This window comes from Dermacentor andersoni, chromosome 10, assembly GCF_023375885.2.
Source record: "Dermacentor andersoni chromosome 10, qqDerAnde1_hic_scaffold, whole genome shotgun sequence".
NCBI lineage: Eukaryota > Metazoa > Arthropoda > Arachnida > Ixodida > Ixodidae > Dermacentor > Dermacentor andersoni.
In genome coordinates, this window is record NC_092823.1 from 126,170,750 (window position 1) to 126,190,716 (window position 19,967).

Here is a 19,967-nt window from a genome sequence, read left to right on the forward strand (position 1 = left end):
AACAAATGTAATAGAACAAGTTGCATCAATATGGCACAAGAACATAAATAAAGAACAGGTAAAAAAAATACAAGTGTGCGAGTATGTACAGATGTATTCCAATACAGACACATCAACTGCTGTATAGTGAGCAAAAAGAATAGGAAAGACGTACAGCAATCGGAGCAAATTAATTAAAAAACGTTTTAAGATATTTTGTTTTTAATTTCTTTGTGGTGATACACTGTTTCATAACTAAATGCAATGAGTTCAAGAATTAAAGGGAAAAAAATGAAATGAGAATTTACAATAATTAGAGAGCACTCTGGGCAAGATAAAATTTCCGTTAGATGCAAATCTCGTAATGTTAGCATTCAGTAAAGATTATTCTGAAATTAGATAAACTGGGAGCTGATTGCTTGTCAGCTCCCAGTTTATCCTTTTTATCAAGATCACCTGGATGAGTGCGTAGTATATATGCGCTTTCCACTGCTTTCACCTCGTTTATGCGTGTTTTTCCGTCGACGATGCTATACTCGCTGTTTGCAACGTGTTGTGTCTATATTCGCCGCAGCGTTATCGGGAGTATCGGTGGCGAGGGAAAGCTGTCGCGGCCGCTGTTATCGGCCGCAGATAATAGAGCGCACCCATTTGCCGTCGATTGCAATTTGCATATCGTCGTATTTGTTCCTCTCTCCGAAATACGTTGCCATAGCGGGGCGATCGACGGCTGTATCGCGATCTCTGTGTGCGCGCCGACCACATCCCTACCGTCTACGGAGAAATGGGGGCGGCCCATTTTACAAAAAGAACTTCTTAGAGTAGAATCATTCGTAAGAAAAAATTTCGTCCAATCCTCACGCTATGAGAGAGGGCGTCCGCGACCAATGGCAAATGTAGCCCTTACAAGCGAAAAGCTTTGCGATTTCGGCGCCTATACTGTTCTTGTATAACCCTACGGGAGCCATATACGAGGGCACTACTAAAGATATCTTCCGGCGGTTGTTCCTACGGGAGTTTTATGTAGAGGCACTTAAGGATATTCTCAGGATGACATCTTTATGTGAGCCGTAAAGAGAAACACCACAAGCTCCTGGTACGTTCTAACATCATTGGGATGTTTCCAGGAGGATATCCATATCGCAGCCATATACAGCAACACCAATAAGGAAATCCTCAGGTGGATGTCCCTACAGGGGTCATGTACATGTACAGGGTGGCCCAACTATCGTGCTCTAAGATTTAAAAACATGCGAATGCCACGTACCTGGACAGAACCAAGGTAATGCTGTTTGCCGTCGCTTGGAGACACTCAGATTATTTTTCTGCATTCCGCCTAATCCCATAATTCGTCTTAATTAATTAATCGCCTTCTTAAATATTATGTTTAGATTAAAAGTATCAATGAGAAAATTGTATAGCAACATTAAAAACTCCTGACGCAGATTCCCGTTGCTCAGTACGTTCTACGTAAAGGTTCTTTTTCCGAGCGTGAAAGAAGCCTGCAAATGCACGCAAAATTGTCGCGCGACTGGCCGCTCGAGGCACTTTGAGCAATTAGCGGGCATTGGAGCGTTGCATTCGGCGCCGACAGCAGTTAAAATGATGCACCTAAATGGCAACCAGTTCATAGAGCTTCCCAATGGGTGCATTACTGCGCGGCTAGCTGCTACGGTACTAACACCTTGATTTCTGGTAGGTAATAAGTCTGGCAGGTAATAACACCTCTCAGACTTGTATATATCTCCTTAATGTTTGAATTTTACCCGCCGTGGTTGCTCAGTGGCTATGGTGTTAGGCTGCTGAGCACGAGGTCGCGGGATCGAATCCTGGCCACGGCGGCTACATTCCGATGGGGGTGAAATGCGAAAACACCCGTGTAATTAGATTTAGGTGCACGTTAAAGAACCCCAGGTGGTCGAAATTTCCGGAGCCCTGCACTACGGCGTGCCTCATAATCAGAGTGGTTTTGGCACGTAAAACCCCATAATTTTTAATGTTTGAATTTTCATCATAACGTGCCCTGCTATGTGACATTGTCGGTATGTGACATTGTCGACACTGTGACATGTGACATTGCCCTGCATGTGACACTGTCGCTGGTATTTGGATGTTTGAGGGTAGCCTGCTTTTGAGGGCAAAAGTTCGCCCAATAAAACGCTAGTTTCGTTAATCAGTTTTGCTGCATTCTTCACCGTCACTACTACGTGACAATATTACCTAGAGGGAAATCTGGCGCTTCCACTCTGTAGTATGCTTGGGAATGCGGGTATATTGTGACTACGGATTGGCATCGTTCTCGGAGAGCCAGCAGGATACCTTCAAGACGCGCCTGGCAAGCACCATTCCGTCTGTCACAGTGATTAAATCTTTACTAAAACAGCACGTAAAAAGCTTGTCTTAGCCTTATTATTACACAAAACATGTTTCGTTTAATTATGAGAACTTGTTATTGCATCTACAATTACATGGAACGTAAGAAGTATCAGCGCGCCGCTAAATTTAGAAGGAAGACGACAAAATTCGCGCTCGCTTTGGAACAGTTTGCTGTTTGTTCTTGTTTTTCTTCACTTGGTTATGCATTCTAGGGGAGTAAACTTCATTGGAAGATGTAATATGGGTGAATGAAAGCCTTCTATGAACATTTTACATTAGGAACGCTTTATATGTGTAGCCATATCCACGTTTTAGACGAAGCCTCCTACAACGCCAGCCAACACAAGCCTCGCAGGCACATACATGTACCGCCATTCCCATCACGGCAGAGCGGCTCTCAGGAAACTCTCATTGACGGTGGTGCCAGATTTCCCTCTAAGTGTTATTGTGAGAAACTCTACGGGTAGCGCATGCGCACTTTTGCGGCACCGAGAGCAGTCCTGGCTGCCCCGTCGTCATGACGACGGGAAGTGATATGGAGTACGGAGGAAGTCCTGTCACCTTTTTGACACTGTCAGTTCTGGTTTCTTTGCTGAGGGGACCAAGGAAAAGGGAGAGGAGGAAAGAAAGGGAAGGCAGGGACGTCAACCAGAAATGCGTCTGGTTGGCTACGGTATACTGGGGGAGAGGAAAATGGAAATAGAAAGGGGGAGGAGGAAAGACGCGGTGAGCTCGCGCACGCACGTGCAGGGCCCCACCCAAGTCTAATGCGTAAACTTGCGGAAGGCAGCTGCCGCGACCGTGGAGGAGGGAACAATTAGGAGAGAGCATCACGCAACACGTCTGAAGCCAACGCGCATCTGCCCAACACATGATCGTCGTGTCAGAGCGCGCGGTATACGTTTTAATGCTCCTCGCGTCGGTTAAAAATCACCGGGAATCAAACGCTCTCAGCCAGCACGCCGCTTCTTAGAGGTCACGTGTTGGGCTAATACTGCGAGGGAAAAGGCGAGCAAATTGAGCGAGAGTTTCGCTTGCCAAGGCTGACTGCGCGACGCGACGCCCTCCTCGGCGACGGTCGGCTAATGGTATTCGCTGTAAGATGTCAGTCACACCCCTTCGTTGTACTGGTCGTTAAATTAACGTATTAGTTAATTATTTTCGTCTCTTCCTGGCAGAGGACAAGCACGACAGCACCCCGACGGATCTGCGCAAGTTCTGGAGCGGTCCCTTGATCTACATGTACGCGGTGGCCATCTTCGGAAGCTACGTCTGCGTCGGCTTCAACCAGGCGACGCTTGAACCTCATCTGAGATCCGTAGGTACCCGCCTTACAGATTCGCAATGTTTATCGTCCCTAACTTCATTTGCTTGCAGCGACGTACTTGCTTATGCCTATACGACAATATACCGATGGGTGTACCGGCAGCACTGATGGCGACCTCTTCTGATCCTGTGTTCGCAATTCCTCTTGGCTGAAGCATTTTGTGTCATATGTGCCTCCGAGATGCGGGGTCGGTTGGGGTTTTACTTAAGCCAGCAGTTTACACTTAGTTGATTCATAGTTGAATTTGGCTCCGTGACCGGACAAGGACAGCGACGGGAACGGACAAGGCATTATATATTCTTGTCCTGCTGCGCTGGGTAAATAGGCTCCGAATCCACACCAACTTGCTTATACCTGTCTGTCATTGTACAGATAGTTTCCACTTGTGTAAAACCTCGAATGTCATATGTGCCTCCGAGATGTGCGCTCAGCTGGCGTTTTACTTGCAAACTATACTTATTGCTTGAACTGGTTCGTGTCGTCTTGTCTGAAGCCGCGACAATACCGCTCCGCAAATAATATATAGTTAATTTTATGTATGCGGGACTGATCACCATCTTCATCAGTGTTGCCATTTCACCGATTGTATCGCTAGATTGAGCGAATTTATTGTCTATTTAGCAACTAAATTTTCTACTTAGTGACCGGCGAAATTTTTTAGCGTCCTAGAAGTTAAAATTGCTATGGAATTAACTTTCTATAACATGCTTTATTATTCCAAACCTACACCTTACTGTGACCGCGATGCATAAGCGGTCAATCACATGCACTCTCAGAGGCTATACTGTGCGGTTGGTTGCGCCGAGAAAAACAAGCTTCACAGTGTGCTCACAAAATGCGTGTATTCTTCTTTCTTTTAACCTTTACAAAACCAGTTATAATTAGTCTTGATGCTGCGGTTGCTGCTGTTTTAATACGCAAGTTGTACTAGTAGACGCTCGCAAGCGTAGCAGCAAGTTAAATTACCAAACCTCCTCGTAATAAATTTCATGGTGAGATTTAGGACGGAGCAGGTGAATGGGACAGATCCACTGTAGAATTGCATACATATCAGTGTGCGGCTGGGTCTGTGCGCGCGAATTTGAATGCACCGCCTCCGTTCCTCGCGGTTTTCGTTCAAATCAATTCTGCACGGCGCTTTCAAATGTATTACATGACTGCAGTGTAGTATTTTGCATAAAGTTCACGTAATCGTCATTGCCATAATAACATGATGACCAGGATCGTGCTGCATAATTTAGTTCTCCTTTCAGAAACAAATTACCGTACTAACGCAGACCAAGTGAGCATTTGCGACGGGAAAGTCAGATGATAAGTGTCCTTTTGAACGGTGCTGGATTTGTAGTGTTAAAATCTGAAGGTGAACGCAGAATTTCAGCTCTCATCGCTCATTGATTTATTTAAATTGATTTAATAAATGGTCACGTACACCCTTCTGGCGAATCCACTGTTTATTACTCACCTGTAGCAACCGCAGACGTACGTGAAACGTTTTGAAGGTGCGTCAACCCGTAATGCACTGTTCAAAACGCATTCATTGTGTAAAATTTAGCGAACTTCAAGCAAAAGTTTGCTTTTTTGAAAAAGTTTATTTCAGCACGAGACGATACGAACGCTGAGTCACAATGATGACACAATTGCACCAGGACGATAACATACGTGTTTAGAAAAAGTTTATTTGAAGAAGAGACGGTACGAACACTGAGTCACAATCACGGCACAACTCGACCATCATGCTAACGTGTACAAAAACGAATCATTGTATATGTATGTGTAGACGTGTTTTCAAAGTAGTGTCCGAGTCGTCACTCGCTAATGTATAACCCACGGAAAGGCTCAGTTACACATAAAGTAATTGTCATGATGTTTAATGTTAGGTACAATCATGATGTGACACACACATTACATAAATAAGCATCGTCACGTACCAAGATTTTCATGTTACTATACGTGATTTTTGAACTGCTGCGCAGCTCCAATTCACAATGATAGCTAAATGACATCCTATTAAACCTGCAAAGCTTCCCTGCTCGTTATGCAGCTTTACCGCAAGTATCTCTTGAAGCACAAACTAGCAGTCGACCAAACCAACAGCACACACAATACATTCTTTCGTGAAATACACTTCTTAAACTAATATTTCTAATTTAAACAACCTAAAAATGTAAGGTGAAATTTAGTGATCACCATTATCAAATGCTACACGCTGTAGAGGCGGCTTCAAAGTTTCACAGACGAATGCAGGCTGCGTAAACCCAAGCTAATGGCATTCCCTGTGCCATAAGCATTTTAATTGGTCTTACGGGACCGAAGTTGATGAGGCGTGTTTCGTTTTAAAAGAAAAAGGCAAACTCTCGAACCCGGATTTCTTTATCCGTCAGTTTTAATGCGCTGGCATTAGGAGTGTCAAAGTGGGGGGGGGGGGGGGGAATGTACGCGTGTGAAGTGTGAGAAGCCGGTCACGAGGTAGAGGTAGAGAGGTGATGACGCACACGCACACGCACACGCACACACGCACACGCACACACACACACGCACACGCACACACACACACACACACGCACACACACACACGCACACAAAGTCGTCCTGCCCCATATAACCTTATTGCTACGCGGCGCCGCAGCAAATATTGGTCTCTTGTCATGAGGTCACACGATAATCTCGATAACGCACGCTTCGCGACATTCCCAGGCCACACTTTAGTATCAAACTGACGCGTCTTTATCAGATGCTTTTCCCAACATTCGTACCATTAGCTATGTAAATGTCGTCGTTTTGTACATATATAGCTGCCGTGTTATAGCTTAGTGGCTGTAGCGTTCCACTGCTGAGCTCGATGTCGCGGGTGCGAACCCGATGGCGGCGGCCGCGTTTTAGACGGGGGCGAAATGCAACAACGCTCATCTACTTAGATTTAGGTACACGTTAGCGCGAACCCCGGGTTGGGCAAAGCGAACCCGTACTCCTTACACTACTGCGTGCCTCATAATCAGGTCGTATAGTTCTCGCGCTTGAAATCCTGGAATTAAAATTTTGCTTAATCTTCTTTTACGTCTGATAAGTGTGTGGTATCAAGTTTCTATACAACATGGAAAGTTCATTTCTGGGCCCCATTAAGCTTCCTCCGATAATACAGTGTTCGTTTTTTTTTTTTGCAGTTCAACCTGTCCACCACGATCCTCGGGCTAGTCTTTATGATCCCTGGCATCTGCAATGGCTTGATGACTCCCGTCTGGGGCTGGTTGTGCGATAAGAAGGTAGGACGAAGCGCGCATCACTGAGGGCCCAACGTTGATATATATATATATATATATATATATATATATATATATATATATATATATATATATATATATATATATATATATATATATATATATATATATATATATATCACGCCTAAGAGACGCTTGGACCTTTCTTTCCCACCGGCAGGTCAACACCAAGCTGCTGACCTCTATCGGCGCCTTCTTCACCCTGCTGTACCTGCTGTTGGTCGGCCCGGCGCCCTTTTTCCCCTTTGGCACGTGAGTCTAAATGCGTTTACTTATTCGCTGCTTGTGTGTATAGGCCATTTTTAAGTAGGCGAAGTACAAACTCTACATTACTTCGGATTGATAAATCAATAGGTCCGTACAGTATACGCATTAAACCGTGTCTACTCGTATCTATGTGGAAGCATCCTTCAATGGCCGATGCAGACGTCTGCCTCACCGCGTACGCCTGTAGTTTGCTATACTACAGATGATGGTAATTGCAAATGAGATGACGCGTTCTTACACGGTACAGGGCACTCGCAACTTACACGAGCACACACAGCAACGACTAACTAAAGTGTATGATCGAGGGCAGTGCGCAATTTAGATAATTTCCACTTGACAATAACATGTCGATCATCAATAGAGAAAACTAGTGCGAATTCTCTTCCTCCTATTTAAATTTAAGGCTGAAATCGCTGCGCCCATTGCGTCATGGGGAGTGCAACCAGGTCACTCGCGTATTTGATATGTTTTTCTACATAAGGATTTGTTCTCGCAGCCTTTCAGGTGGAGCGTATCTGTTTACTTTCTGGTGCAACTTCTGGTGCAAATAACCTAGCTTCGAGCGGGCGTAGCACCATTGCAGTGACGTCATGCAAAGCTGTAGCTTGACAATAGAAAGGCTGCTGCTTTTTCGCCCTTTAAGAGCGAACTACGACTGTAGGGCAGCGAAGTGAAAATGTTATGATTATTTAGCGATAAAGAGCGACCACACTACACTCGAAAGAAGAAAAGAGCTCACTCAAAACAACGCAGACCCACCGCAATGCTGAAATCTAAATTACCCGGAGCTTTCTTGAATTATACAGCGAAATATAAGAGCAGTAGCAGACGACACGCGCACGCTATTGTCGTCTGCTCTCTTTGTCAACAGGGCGAGGGCGATGTGTATGATGCTTGTATGACTGCTCTACATGTACGTGATGCGACAGGAGAGCTTTGTTTTTGGCCTATTTGGTGTGCTTCCTGTGAGACATAATTGCTGGTGAAAGGACGAAGGCGCAAACACTGTGACTGTTTTATTTTGTGTCCGTGTTTCCGCGTGCTCCGTCGCAGCGACAAGTACGTCTCACGCATGAGGTGATCTATGACGACGCATATGTAAATGCATTTAAAGCTTCTATACACCTTTGTGTCACAGTGGCACATGCCTATTCTTGGAGAGCGGCCAAGAATTGAGCCTCCATACGTGTGCATAGCCCAGTGAGCCAAAAATAAAGCCGCCGAAATATAGTTTTCGAATATAGCGCGCTGTTCATCTGCAAGATCTGTGTGCTGTCACGATACCCATGAGACAGCTTTTCATGTACAGGTTTTATGTCGTGATTTTTCATCGAACAAACAAAACAAAGTTGCGCCCACTGGCAGTAGTCTCGGTCGAGAAACTTAATTATTGCGTGTACTTATGACGTAGCCCGGGTATTTACTGTTACAAAACGGCCCAATTAAATGCGTAAAACTGCTTTAAAATATGGGACACCACACCGATTCAACCTCGCTTGTTTCGGCACGAATCTCAAGAGAGGAAAACTATGGCCCAATTATTTTGTCCGGTAATAGCCAACACTTCTCGGCCAAACGAGTGAGAATGGAGCTTTGAAACTGTAGCTTATACTATACTAAGGTTAGCCTTTAGTGTGCCTTTATATCTCTAGAATGGTTAGGCGGCCACAAGATGGTCCATTGAAGTATACCCTGAAATCTCGCCTCACTTTGAAGGATTTTAACACGCCTAACAAATATTTCTGGCATATATTTCGTAAACGTGCTGTAATGGCTTTCTATAGTTACTGCATTTAATAGTAGCATTTACTGGTATGTGTGCCGTTACATATTTGCTGGCGTATTGTAACTTGTACATTTGCTAGTTTACGTCAAAATGTTTCATCATTCTAAACATTGTAGTGCTGTCTTTTGTAGCGACCGTGTAGAGCTGTGCATGGCGTAATTAAATTATCTATTCTAGTTTTGTGATTGCTAAAATTAATTTATGGAGTACATTTTCTAACATTTCCAACTCTTAGATAAAGTAATTGCTGGCTTTTTTAAAATCTGTTGCATGCTTTCTCAATGTCATTGCATTTATTTCCTGCATCGTCATTCACTGCCTAAATAGTGGAGGATTGGGCGGTTCTCGACAAGCGGTCCATTGATTACGTTTTTTTTTACCCGTAGTTCTTTCCAGGAAGCCATCTTGGAGAGAAAAGTAGGGAATTGATTTGTTTATACCACGTCACCGCGCGTGAATTCGCAGGAAGCTCTGGTTGGTTCTGCTGTCCATGGCCTTCTTTGGCATTGGTATCGGCGGTGCCTCCATCTGCGCATTCATGGCGACCCTGGAGTACACGCTGTGAGTCCTGCTGCTCATCTCCGAGTCCTGCTCCTCAGTCATGCTGCTCATCTCCGAGTCCTGCTGCTCATGCAGTAAAACTGCTCATCTCGGCTCGATGAACCAGTGCGCTGCTGACCGCAGGGTAGCGGGTTCGATCCCTAGCCACGGCGGCCACATACCGATGGGGCTGGAATGCAAAAAGAAAAACGCTTGGTGAAGCGTGGTTCGGGTGGACGTTGAAGAACCCCGGGTGACTAAAATTAATCCAGAGACCCTCCCCCCGCCCCCCAACTACGGCGTGCCTTGTAACCGGATCGTAGGTGTGGCACGTGACACCGCGTAATTTTAATTTTTTATGCAATGCGCGTTTAAGCCTCAGAGAGTAGATACAATAAGTTTCAATGATGTTTCAAGTATGTTTCAATGAAGTTTCAATGAAGTTTCAATAAAGTTTCAATAAATTTTCAATAAATTTTAATAAATTAGGCCTCTTGCCGCAATTGTACAAAAGGTTATTCGAAAAGTGTAACGAAAAGGCTGCGGCAACTATATGGACGGGAGCTATACTACTTCATGGTTTCATCGTTCGGCCGCTTGCGCGATCGGCCAACGTATATTATAAAACCTACACCTAAGCCTACCAACAAACACTCGGTATAACTCGGGTAAAATAATGGGCAACGTCACTCTTCGAGAAGCACTTTGTATCTTGATGTTGTCATGCACCATAATGCGTTTGGGTACAGTATGAGAGAAAAAGACATTGTGCAGAAAACACCGACCAAGATCGCCAATGTATAATCGAATAGCCGAATGCTTCTAATCTCTTCATTACAGAAATGATATGCTCGACGGCACATATTGGTTGTAGTGGGAGTATTTAGATAGCGTTAACTTGTTATTTCATTGCGTACCCGCTGCGGTGGCTTAGCGGCTATGGTGTAGCGCTGCTAGCACGAGGTTGCGGGATCGAATCCCGGCTGCGGCGGCCGCATTTCGATAGGGGTGAAATGCAAAAACGCCCATGCCCCGTGCATTAGAGCACATTAAATATCCCCTGGCGGTCAAAATCAATCCGGGGTCCCCCACTACGGCACTACTGCGTGCCTCATAATCAAATCGTGGTTTTGGCACGTAAAACCCCAGAATTCATTCATTCATTCATTCTTGACTGAATTTTGTAGTGGAGAGAGCCGTCAATCAGCACATCTGAAGCGGTAGTATCGGCTCTACAGGGACGCGCTAATTCGCTAAAATGTTCAAAAAAGATTCAGTGTTCTCGCCCGACTTGCGCAGAAATATCGTATTTTTTGGAGTCCACGTTGTTCAGCGTAACACTGGCGCAGTTAATTGCCTGGTTTTCAAGAAAAAAAGAATGAAAAGCTGTATTTCATTACGAGAATGCAAAGTGCTGTCGCGACGGCAATAGCATAAACTTGTGTCGCCGCCTGCTGGTAGCTGGAGAAAGCAGTCGTCCAGCGAAGGTTGCTTCGTATTGCCAGTATCCCTGGAAAACACGGCGACCCTCCCTGAACGACTGCTTTCTCCAGCTGCCGGCAGCGGGCGACACAAGTTTATGCTATCGCCGTCGCGGCAGCAATTGGCATCTCCATAAGAAAGGCACCTTTTCGTTATTTTAAATGCGTCAGAGTTTTTATGCCTACCCAACGAGGAAACCCGTCTGTCCGTCACGTAAGACAAGAACGCTTTCAAGATAGGGCCCGCGCGTCTCGCTTCAACGTGAACCAAGCGGCGAGAACACAACGCACACGAAGCTATCAGCAGTCGGCGCACACTCTGTCCCCATCGCAGATCTCTCCACATAGGGCCTGCACGCCCGCGCCGTACGCAGCCGCCTAAGCGGCGAAGATACAGCGCACAGCCGCCGTCGGAGTACGGTTATTCACGGTTGATAACGGTTCGACGTGCACAGATAAGGCGTTAAGGAGCGATAACGGCGTACAATGGTCGAAATGTGATCAGCGCACCTGGCGCCGCCACCGGCAGTAGTTTGCCTGCGTCATCAATTCACCTTGCGCCGCCGTCCGCAGCAGTTCGTGTCGCGCCGCAGCGCTGTCGTTTATACTGGCCGGATCAAGTTTCTTGACATTGATAATGACACCGGGATGCGCAGAGATGAGCAAGTGGCACAATGCTTACGCATGCTTAGACAGCTCGCAGAGAAGCAAATCGATTCGCAAAAAAAGGTCGATGGAACGAGGTCCAACACATTTTTGTTCTCCCTTCCAGGAGCCGGGGTTTCGAACGCAGCATCTCCACCAACGGCCTGGTTTCTTCCATGTTCACCCTGTGCCAGTCCGTCGGGTCAGTCACAGGCTATTTTCTACTTGTTCATTTTTCTTTTGCCGTAAAGGAGGTACCCGCCGTGTTTGATCAGTGACTATGATGTTGGGCTGCTGAGCACGAGGTCGCGGGATCCAATCCCGGCCACGGCGGCCGCATTTCGATGGAGGCGAAATGCCAAAACACCCGTGTACTTAGTTTTAGGAGCACGTCAAAGAACCCCAGGTGGTCAAAATTTCCGGAGTCCTCCACTACGGCGTGCCTCATAATCAGAAAGTGGTTTTGGCACGTAAAACCACATAATTGTTTTTAAAAGAGGTTTTCCTCGATGTCTCCCGCAGACTTCCGGTGTCAGGATAGAACGGAAACTACGACGTCGCCGTTCAACATGCGTGGCTTGTCAAGGCCTGCGTGCTAAGAAGCTTTAGTAACTCAGATGCTGCCTGTTTGTACACATGTAAAGCGCAGAAATGCGTTTCTGAAATAATCCTTGGACTAATTTTGATTAAATTTGTTGCATCTGAGAAAAAAAATCAAATTCTAGTGGCTGTCACAAGCGGAATTTTGATACAGGGCCTTAACTTTTGCATGAAAATGTGAAGATAAGAAAAATAGAAGCATGAAGTTTACAAATACCTAATTCTGTGTCAACAATATATATCGCAGTTCACTGAACTGCATCGGTTAGAGTATATAAGGTGGACACATGTGATATGTCAATGTATATCTTACGGGAAATTACGTTTGCGATAGTTTTGGGAAAGTCTTATTCACATATTAGTGGTATATTTGAGAGCCACGTATAATGCATCAATTTTGCCCGCTTTATATTTGCTATATTAACCAATTTACAGAATTGTGATATCATCTTTCATCGCGGAGTTGGGATTGTAAGCTTTATAATTTCCTTTTCTGAAAATTAGCGATTTTCAAAAATTTGTTATAAAATATCAGCTGCCTAAATAAAACATTCGCTTCGTGTAGTCGCCACATTTTAACTTTTTCTTTTAGATGTAACAAATTTCATCAAATTCTTTGCACTTGTTGCTGAGAAAAAAAAAAACGATTTCTCCTTTCCAATGTGCTTGGATAGGAAGCTGTATCTCTGGCCCAACTCCGATGCCGCCTATTCAGATGCATGTAAAATGCAGAATTCATTTTTTTTTTCTCAGATAGCCTCTTGGGGGATTTTAATGAAATGTGTCGCATTTGACCGATAAAGTTGAGTTCTAGTGACTGTTAGAGGGGGAAATATCGTTTTAGAGGCCTGTATGCATTTCTAAATGCCGAAAATCGGTAACGTTAACTTAGTTTTTCAAAAGTATAGAAGCACAAAGTTTGGAAATCCATAATTCTGCGCAAGAACAGATATAGCAGTTGTGCAAACTGCATCCGCTAGAACGTACGAAGTGCGCAAATGTGTGATATCAATTTATATCTTACGGGAATTTGTTGCAATCCTTACTAGGATTTTGCAGAAGTGCTACTCGTATATTAGTGCTGTACGTATTTGCGAGTCCTGTAAAATGCATCAATTTTGTCCGCTTGTACTGAACGTGGCTTGCAGGCAGCATATCCCCTTCTTTATTCATGGTATACATCACCCCTTGAGACGACTGAAACATTCACTGACGTGTAATCAAACGGACGAACGCGTCGAAGTGCATTCTATCGAGAGAAAAGGGTGCATCAACGATAAAGAACTCCCCGACCTGTGTTAGGTATAGCACCGCCATAGAAACATTAGGCGTAGGACGCTCGAAGACGAGCAAGAAACGTTGTGACCATGCTAGTCATGCATACTGGGACTATCGCTAAACTATGGACGGATGCAGCCTATATATTCCAACTTGCCGTCACCAGTACGTCACTGTGACGTCACGCATTTCGAAGTAACTTCCCGCGTTTCGGGCGGTCTTGCAAGCTTCTCCAAACTTGCTGGACAATAAATTTGTTGCTTTGTAATGCAATGTGGGCCTCCCCCCCCCGTTTAACAGTTATGCCTTGATTTCAGTATCATTTTGGAGAAAGCGGCACTAACAGTTGAGACCGCAAAAAAATACAGATACGGCGTTGTCTTGTGCTACCGCCTGTTAGTACAGCTTTTTTTCCCCCTCAATATGATACCTTTTTCACTCGAGTAGACACTGTCGAAATGCGTTACGCCATGGCGAGCCGGTTGTGAAACCGGAGGGGCATCGCCACCCGTCCTTTGCTTCTCCGTCTTTCGTGGCTTACCAATCCCCCTCTCATGGTAAGAGTGTTCGATCTTCTTTCTGCAGAAAGCTGCAGAGACTCCTCTTTCGCGTTCCTTGGCGAAGTGTTGACGCGCGCGAGTCGCAGTCTGCTAGTCTAATGAGACACTGACCCAAGGTTGTAACAGCGTACCATCCTCCGTGGCAACCGAATGCAGGTCCTTCACGGGCCCCGCTCTCGGAGGCGTCCTGCTGCAGCACATTGGCTACGCCTGGGGCACCGTGGTACTGTTCAGCTTTGAGGCCATCGTGGTGAGTGGCAGCATGGCCTCCGAGACTGGGCAAGCAATGCACCGAGGCCGATCCCGTAATCCCGGAGGTCATAGTGGCAGATATTACCCACTGCTGCCGCCAGTATCTCGGCAGACGGTCGTAGGCGGCTGTGGCAGCGCCCGAAATACAGAAAAAACATGGCCTTCGATATTTACTTCTATTACCCTGAGGCAGCCGTCACTGCGGCAGGAGAAGGTGGAGGAGTTTTGATGTGAACTTTGCTCGCTAACCTTCGGAGACTCCTTGTTTAGATTGCATTGCACATTGCTTAGCTCCCTTTGAACATTAACTTGGGAGTGATCAATATATTCGCCCAGGATATATAGTCAGGCGCATGAGGGATTGTTTGGAAATGGTTCAATAATGTTTTTCCAGTCAGCTTTCGTGAAAATTGGTAATATTTTGATGTAGCCAGTTGTGTCGGCAAAGACAACGAAAAGCGACTCTGAAGGATGTTTCGAATGCTGTAATATGTCATGATAATCTTGGTTCAGATTAGACATTTCAACCGATCTCGCGATCTTAGATCTTTGATCATATGTGTTTAGGCAAAGAAAAGCGATTTTCTTTGATTAGACAAGGAGATTAAGTTATCCATAAAATATAAAGAAAAAGCATGATGAGACAGGTATTTTATCCACGTACGTGGAAGGCTCCTTTCAGCATATAATTCTTATTTAAACAAGAAATGGGGTTTTCACGTTCGTAACACATTCTACAAATTAGTTACACCTTTGGGGGCATATGTTATCCCCGAACAATAATCATCATCCGTCTTGCTTCCGTTTCCTTTCTTGAAAACTCTGTGCTTGGTGCTTTTAGCGGCTTCGTTAACAGCTTTGTCGATATGTGAAGGTAGCCCACGAAAAACAATGCTAAATCCGACTTCCTGTAAATTTTTTAAATCATGTATTGTATGGTGGATGCATTTGTGAAGGGCGAAACGCGCGCCGTAATAGTTTCATTGTAGCCCTTGCTGTCTGAAAAGAGACTATCAGGCTGGGGCTGATGGGACTTCAATTTCTTGCAAAGCTGTTTCAATGGCGACACTTTCACATGCCATCAAAGACACGACGTGGTCAAATCTGGCAGCCCATGAGACATTGAAGTAGGGGTCACGTAAGCCGCTCGTACTGTAGTGCCATTCTGCTTGTCAACAGAGCCGTCAGTGTACGTGTAACTAAAGATGGCGGTCGTACATTGAGGTGTTCTCGAGCACCAACATTCTTGCTTGCGCAACATATGCAAGGCGCCTGGTGCAAATATGCGGATTGTTTAGTTGACGTTCCACACTCTCGGCGGCTGCTGACGTCCTAGTTTCTTTTATATAGTAAATTGAGGCTAAGTACACGATGTGTGGAGTACCACAAACGCGCGAGGTTAAGTCCGGCTCCGTAGTCTCTGTAGAAAAGCTGTGCCTGCATGAGGAAAAGTATATAGTTTCGTTTTCTATCCTCGTAGGTACGTTTGAAGCGTCAGTGATGCGTCAAAAGAAATGTCCCAAGGGCTTGGGGATTTGACTTTCTGCCCAACATATTTTTTATGCTAATAAAGTGCGTGTTCTGTCTCCATCTCTCATGCGCAGGCCGTTTTGGTGACTACCGTCTACATTCGCGAAGTGTGCTGCAGTGGCGCCCCCATCGGCCGGTCCACTCCGCACCGGCGACTGTTGGACGGCGACACAGCGGCGAACTCGGCCAGCTGCGAGTTCACCACAGTTTCGGACCAAGTGCAAAGATCGCAGCAACAACAGCGGCAATGCCAGTACGGCGCCTGCAACGGAGCCGGCCCGGCCCGTCTTAACGCTTGATTGTGTCCGTGGTACCCCGTCAGGGGTCAGTGCTTTTGTTGGTGCGGGACGTCCATGCTGCCCCGATCTCATGCCCACGCCGTGCTGGTGGTCTGGATCGCATGTTATAGATCTAGCTCTCCAAGCATGTGGCTCCTGAGCTCATGGATCCAGCTAGCGAATCAGGACTTGTAGGAGCGCACGAAGGATGTATGATTTAGAAAAAAAACTTAGGCCTAATTGCGGATTACGCTACTCATAATGACAAACCCGTCAGCCATCAGAATGCAACCCTGTCAAAAATTAACTATCGTGAGATACGTTTCGGTAGTTTGACAAACTTGTCTTTCTAGTGTTCTGCCCTTAGGGAAAAAATGAACGCACATAGGCCTAATCGCGGGTTGCACTCATCGTATATACCTGTCAGGATGCATTTCTATAAAACAGTGATTATCGCCCAATCCGTCTCGGTATTTCGACATACCTGTGTGTTCGACGCTTCGCTGTTAGGAACAAAATGGACGCACGTAAAGTTCTTGACGTATTAGAGTACCGGGCACACGGTGTTGTAAAAAAGAATTGTTCGAGCATAGGACCATGGTTACCGTTGTGGGACGCAATTGAAATCTTGGGGTGTAGTGCTTGTTTCTAAAGGCGCAGCTCTTTGTGAGTGATTACACTTTTAACGTACTTTTACAGCGTAATGAATAGAAATTACGCATTTCACTCGTATGAGTGCGGAAGCCATCTGGAAATAGTGCTCGTCGTAAATATCCCAGGTAACTTGTTCTAGCAAAAGCTAAGTTGAACACTTTATGGTTATTAAATGGCGTACAGACAAACCGTTGCAGAAAGGTGAAGAAATTTCGGATATCTCTAAGGTTCGCAGTGGTGGTGAGAATATGAACTAATGCTGTTTGCGTTTCAAGGACACGATTACTTCGTAGCAACGTTTTGCACATCTGAAGGTGGGTCTTTCGTCATACGACATTAATCACCATTTCTCTTGTGCTCTTCCATTCGCCTGGCCTTTCCAGTCGGAAAACATGGCCAGACCCTTGGATGCGCATAGCATTGCTTAAAGAAAAGGTCTGTTGAGTGTGTCCTCTAAGACGGGTGACCATTGTAGCACTTATGTTTCACTGTTCGAAATATAACCATCTTTCGCGAATAACTCCTTCTGGAGCGCTAGATGATGTACCCGGTACACAGTTTAGCAAGTTTAGTTTAGTAAGTTTAGTAAGGCAAATGGAAGAGTTCACACGATTACCGTTGTGGGATGGTACGTAATTACACCTATAGAGCGAAAATAGCGCTCTGAAAAAAACGTACAGCTTAATTTAAACCCTAATATACACCTTAAAGTGTCTAAAGTTGGCATAAGTGAGGCGTGCGCATTTGCCTTTATCGGCAGCCTTCTCTTCAGCGTCTCTGCATGGAGCGTACTCATTTGGTGCGTATGCCTACACATGGCGCTGGTGTCGGAAAGAGAAACCCTCAAAGGATACAGCTGCCGCTGAAATGGTGCTTATGTAGTTTTGCGTCCCAAAATACGCCCCATTTGGTTTGTAGGTCGATGCGGTTGGCAGGGATGAACTCTCATTGGAATATTTATTATTCGCACAGGTATCGGTGAGAATTGTTTTAGTCATAGAGTCCACTCGTCGAACCACGCGCAGTCATGGCCAACGGGGACAGCCAGAAGGGGCGCAAGCCTCTCTTTTTACCTTAAGCGTTCTACGGATTTTAACAAAACTAGTCCACTTTTAGTACGTGCGAGTCTTGAAAACTTTCTGTGCAAGTTCTTTGTGTACCTGCGACGTTTGCACCAGCCCAAACGTGGTGCCGTACCGCCAATGTTACGAATTACTTGCTGTTAAATAAAATGTTTCCGAGGATTCAGCTGTCTTTTTCTTTTTTTTGGCTTCTGAAGCACACTCCCTATATCTTTCGCGTATCCGGTGGCAACACAAATTTTGCGAGATTTCGGGTACATATGCAGTGTCTGCAACATGTGGCGTACTTTTTTTTTAACCGACAAGCCACTGGGAGTATTGCTTCCGGGGGGGTTACGTAAATAAATTGGAACCGAGAAATCGTATCGCTTGGCATCCACAAAAGCGGCTTTGATTAGGGGAAAGCTAATACCTACCGGCAGCTCAAGCAGGCGTATTTTTTAATGTTACTTCCTCCTCTGTCGGCTAGAAGTAGGCATATTTGAAAAATGAAACCTGAAGTATCAAGTTTGCAACTCCATACCTCCGCAATTAAACATCAGTGTTGTAATACTTGGAAGGAAACGAATCGGAACGTCCAAAAGAAGGCAAAAATGACCTCTTGGTATCGCTTCTTCAGTATACGTGTATGAATGCGTATTAAACAAAATATGTATAAATTTTGTCCCCTTTGGACTGCCGGGCTTATTGCGAGACGCTGTTGTGTACATGATGTAAGGGTCTGTAATGTGCAATTATATTGAGGATAGAACTTGCTTGTAAGTTAGGTTACAAGTGTAACCAGTTTCATTCTTTTTTAAACCAATATATGTGACGTCTGTCCGCAGTTGTCCAGAAAAGATGCGTTTTAGAGCAACGCGATGTCGGCCTATGGTGCATGCGAAATGTATAAGTTTTGTCCAATTTGGACTTCAGGGCTTGTTGCAAAACGTTGTGTACATTATATAAGGCAATGTGCCATTACTCTGAGGATTGAACTTGCTTATAAGTTATGTTAAAAGTGTAACCAGTTTCATTCTTCTTTAAACCAATATGTGCGACGTTTGTCTGCAGTTGTCGAGAAAGTATGCGTTTTAGAGCATCGTGATGTCTACCTATACGGTGCGGCGAAGCTTTGTTCCCAAATTTGTCTTATAGCGAAAGTAATTAAAGAGACATGACGTGCATTTGAGCCGTTGGCGTTGGCATCGGCGTGCCATCGAAGGTCGCGGATGCATATCGAGTCGCCCATTGCTGGTAGGTGGCCTGGAGCCCAGTCAAGCTGCAGTGTAGCAGCTTTTTTCTCCGGCCACTTTTATCGGCTTGTAAAGTTTCGGAATGCGCAGTTCAGCGTGTTGCCGTTACCGTGCACACGTACGCTTTTGACTTCCAAAGCAAGTCGACTCTCGAAGACCCGAGCGAACTGGAACAAAGGATTATAGCTCGCATTCGTGCTCAGAATTCCGCGCGCGCGCAACAGCAATCATCGTGCGCCGCCATGCATTGTGGAACGTGAGCGCGGACTTCATTTACTTCGTAATACGCACAGAATAAAGAGCAAGAGCCTAATAATGTACCAACTGCAATTTTAAGCAATAAGCATGCAGTTACTAATAATAGCCGACTTACGCGTATACAGTAATCTCAAATACTATATCCATAGGAAGTATACCAAGCCACCGCCAGTTCACGCTACACACTTGTTTTTGAGACTTTCTTTTGCGAATTGAAAGTTATTGCTACTTAAATCGCCAACAGCTTGCTGGATTCTGTCACTATAAATCATGGTCATTTTATTTCCATCAACGTCTCGCAACACATTCTTGCCGTAGCGCCAACTCCCCGCCCCCCCCCCCCCCCCCCCCCACGCACACACCTAAAAAAATTACGGCAGAACTCATCTCACAATGACTGCCGATAGTAATGCGACTAGCACTTCAACTATGTGGCGACGCACCATATGTATTTTTGAAATAACGTTTGTTCATCATCATCATCAGCCTATATTTTATGTCCATTGCCGGACAAAGGCCTCTCCCACTGGTCTTGAATTAGTCCTGTCTTGCTCTAGCTGA

The 19,967-nt window shown here is 45.3% G+C and overlaps 1 protein-coding gene across 1 annotated transcript in view; it reads left to right on the plus strand.

Annotated features, from left to right (window-relative positions):
- The window catches only part of LOC126544965 (MFS-type transporter SLC18B1-like), a 49,034-nt gene extending 30,959 nt beyond the window's left edge, over window positions 1-18,075 (plus strand). Inside the window, exons 7-13 of the mRNA XM_050192549.3 lie at window positions 3,534-3,673; window positions 6,844-6,942; window positions 7,121-7,212; window positions 9,479-9,574; window positions 11,807-11,881; window positions 14,274-14,367; window positions 15,974-18,075. Of these exons, the coding sequence (XP_050048506.1) occupies window positions 3,534-3,673; window positions 6,844-6,942; window positions 7,121-7,212; window positions 9,479-9,574; window positions 11,807-11,881; window positions 14,274-14,367; window positions 15,974-16,198 (821 nt within the window). The 3' untranslated portion in view covers window positions 16,199-18,075. The remainder of the gene's footprint in view (window positions 1-3,533; window positions 3,674-6,843; window positions 6,943-7,120; window positions 7,213-9,478; window positions 9,575-11,806; window positions 11,882-14,273; window positions 14,368-15,973) is intronic.
- Window positions 18,076-19,967: the final 1,892 nt, after the last annotated feature.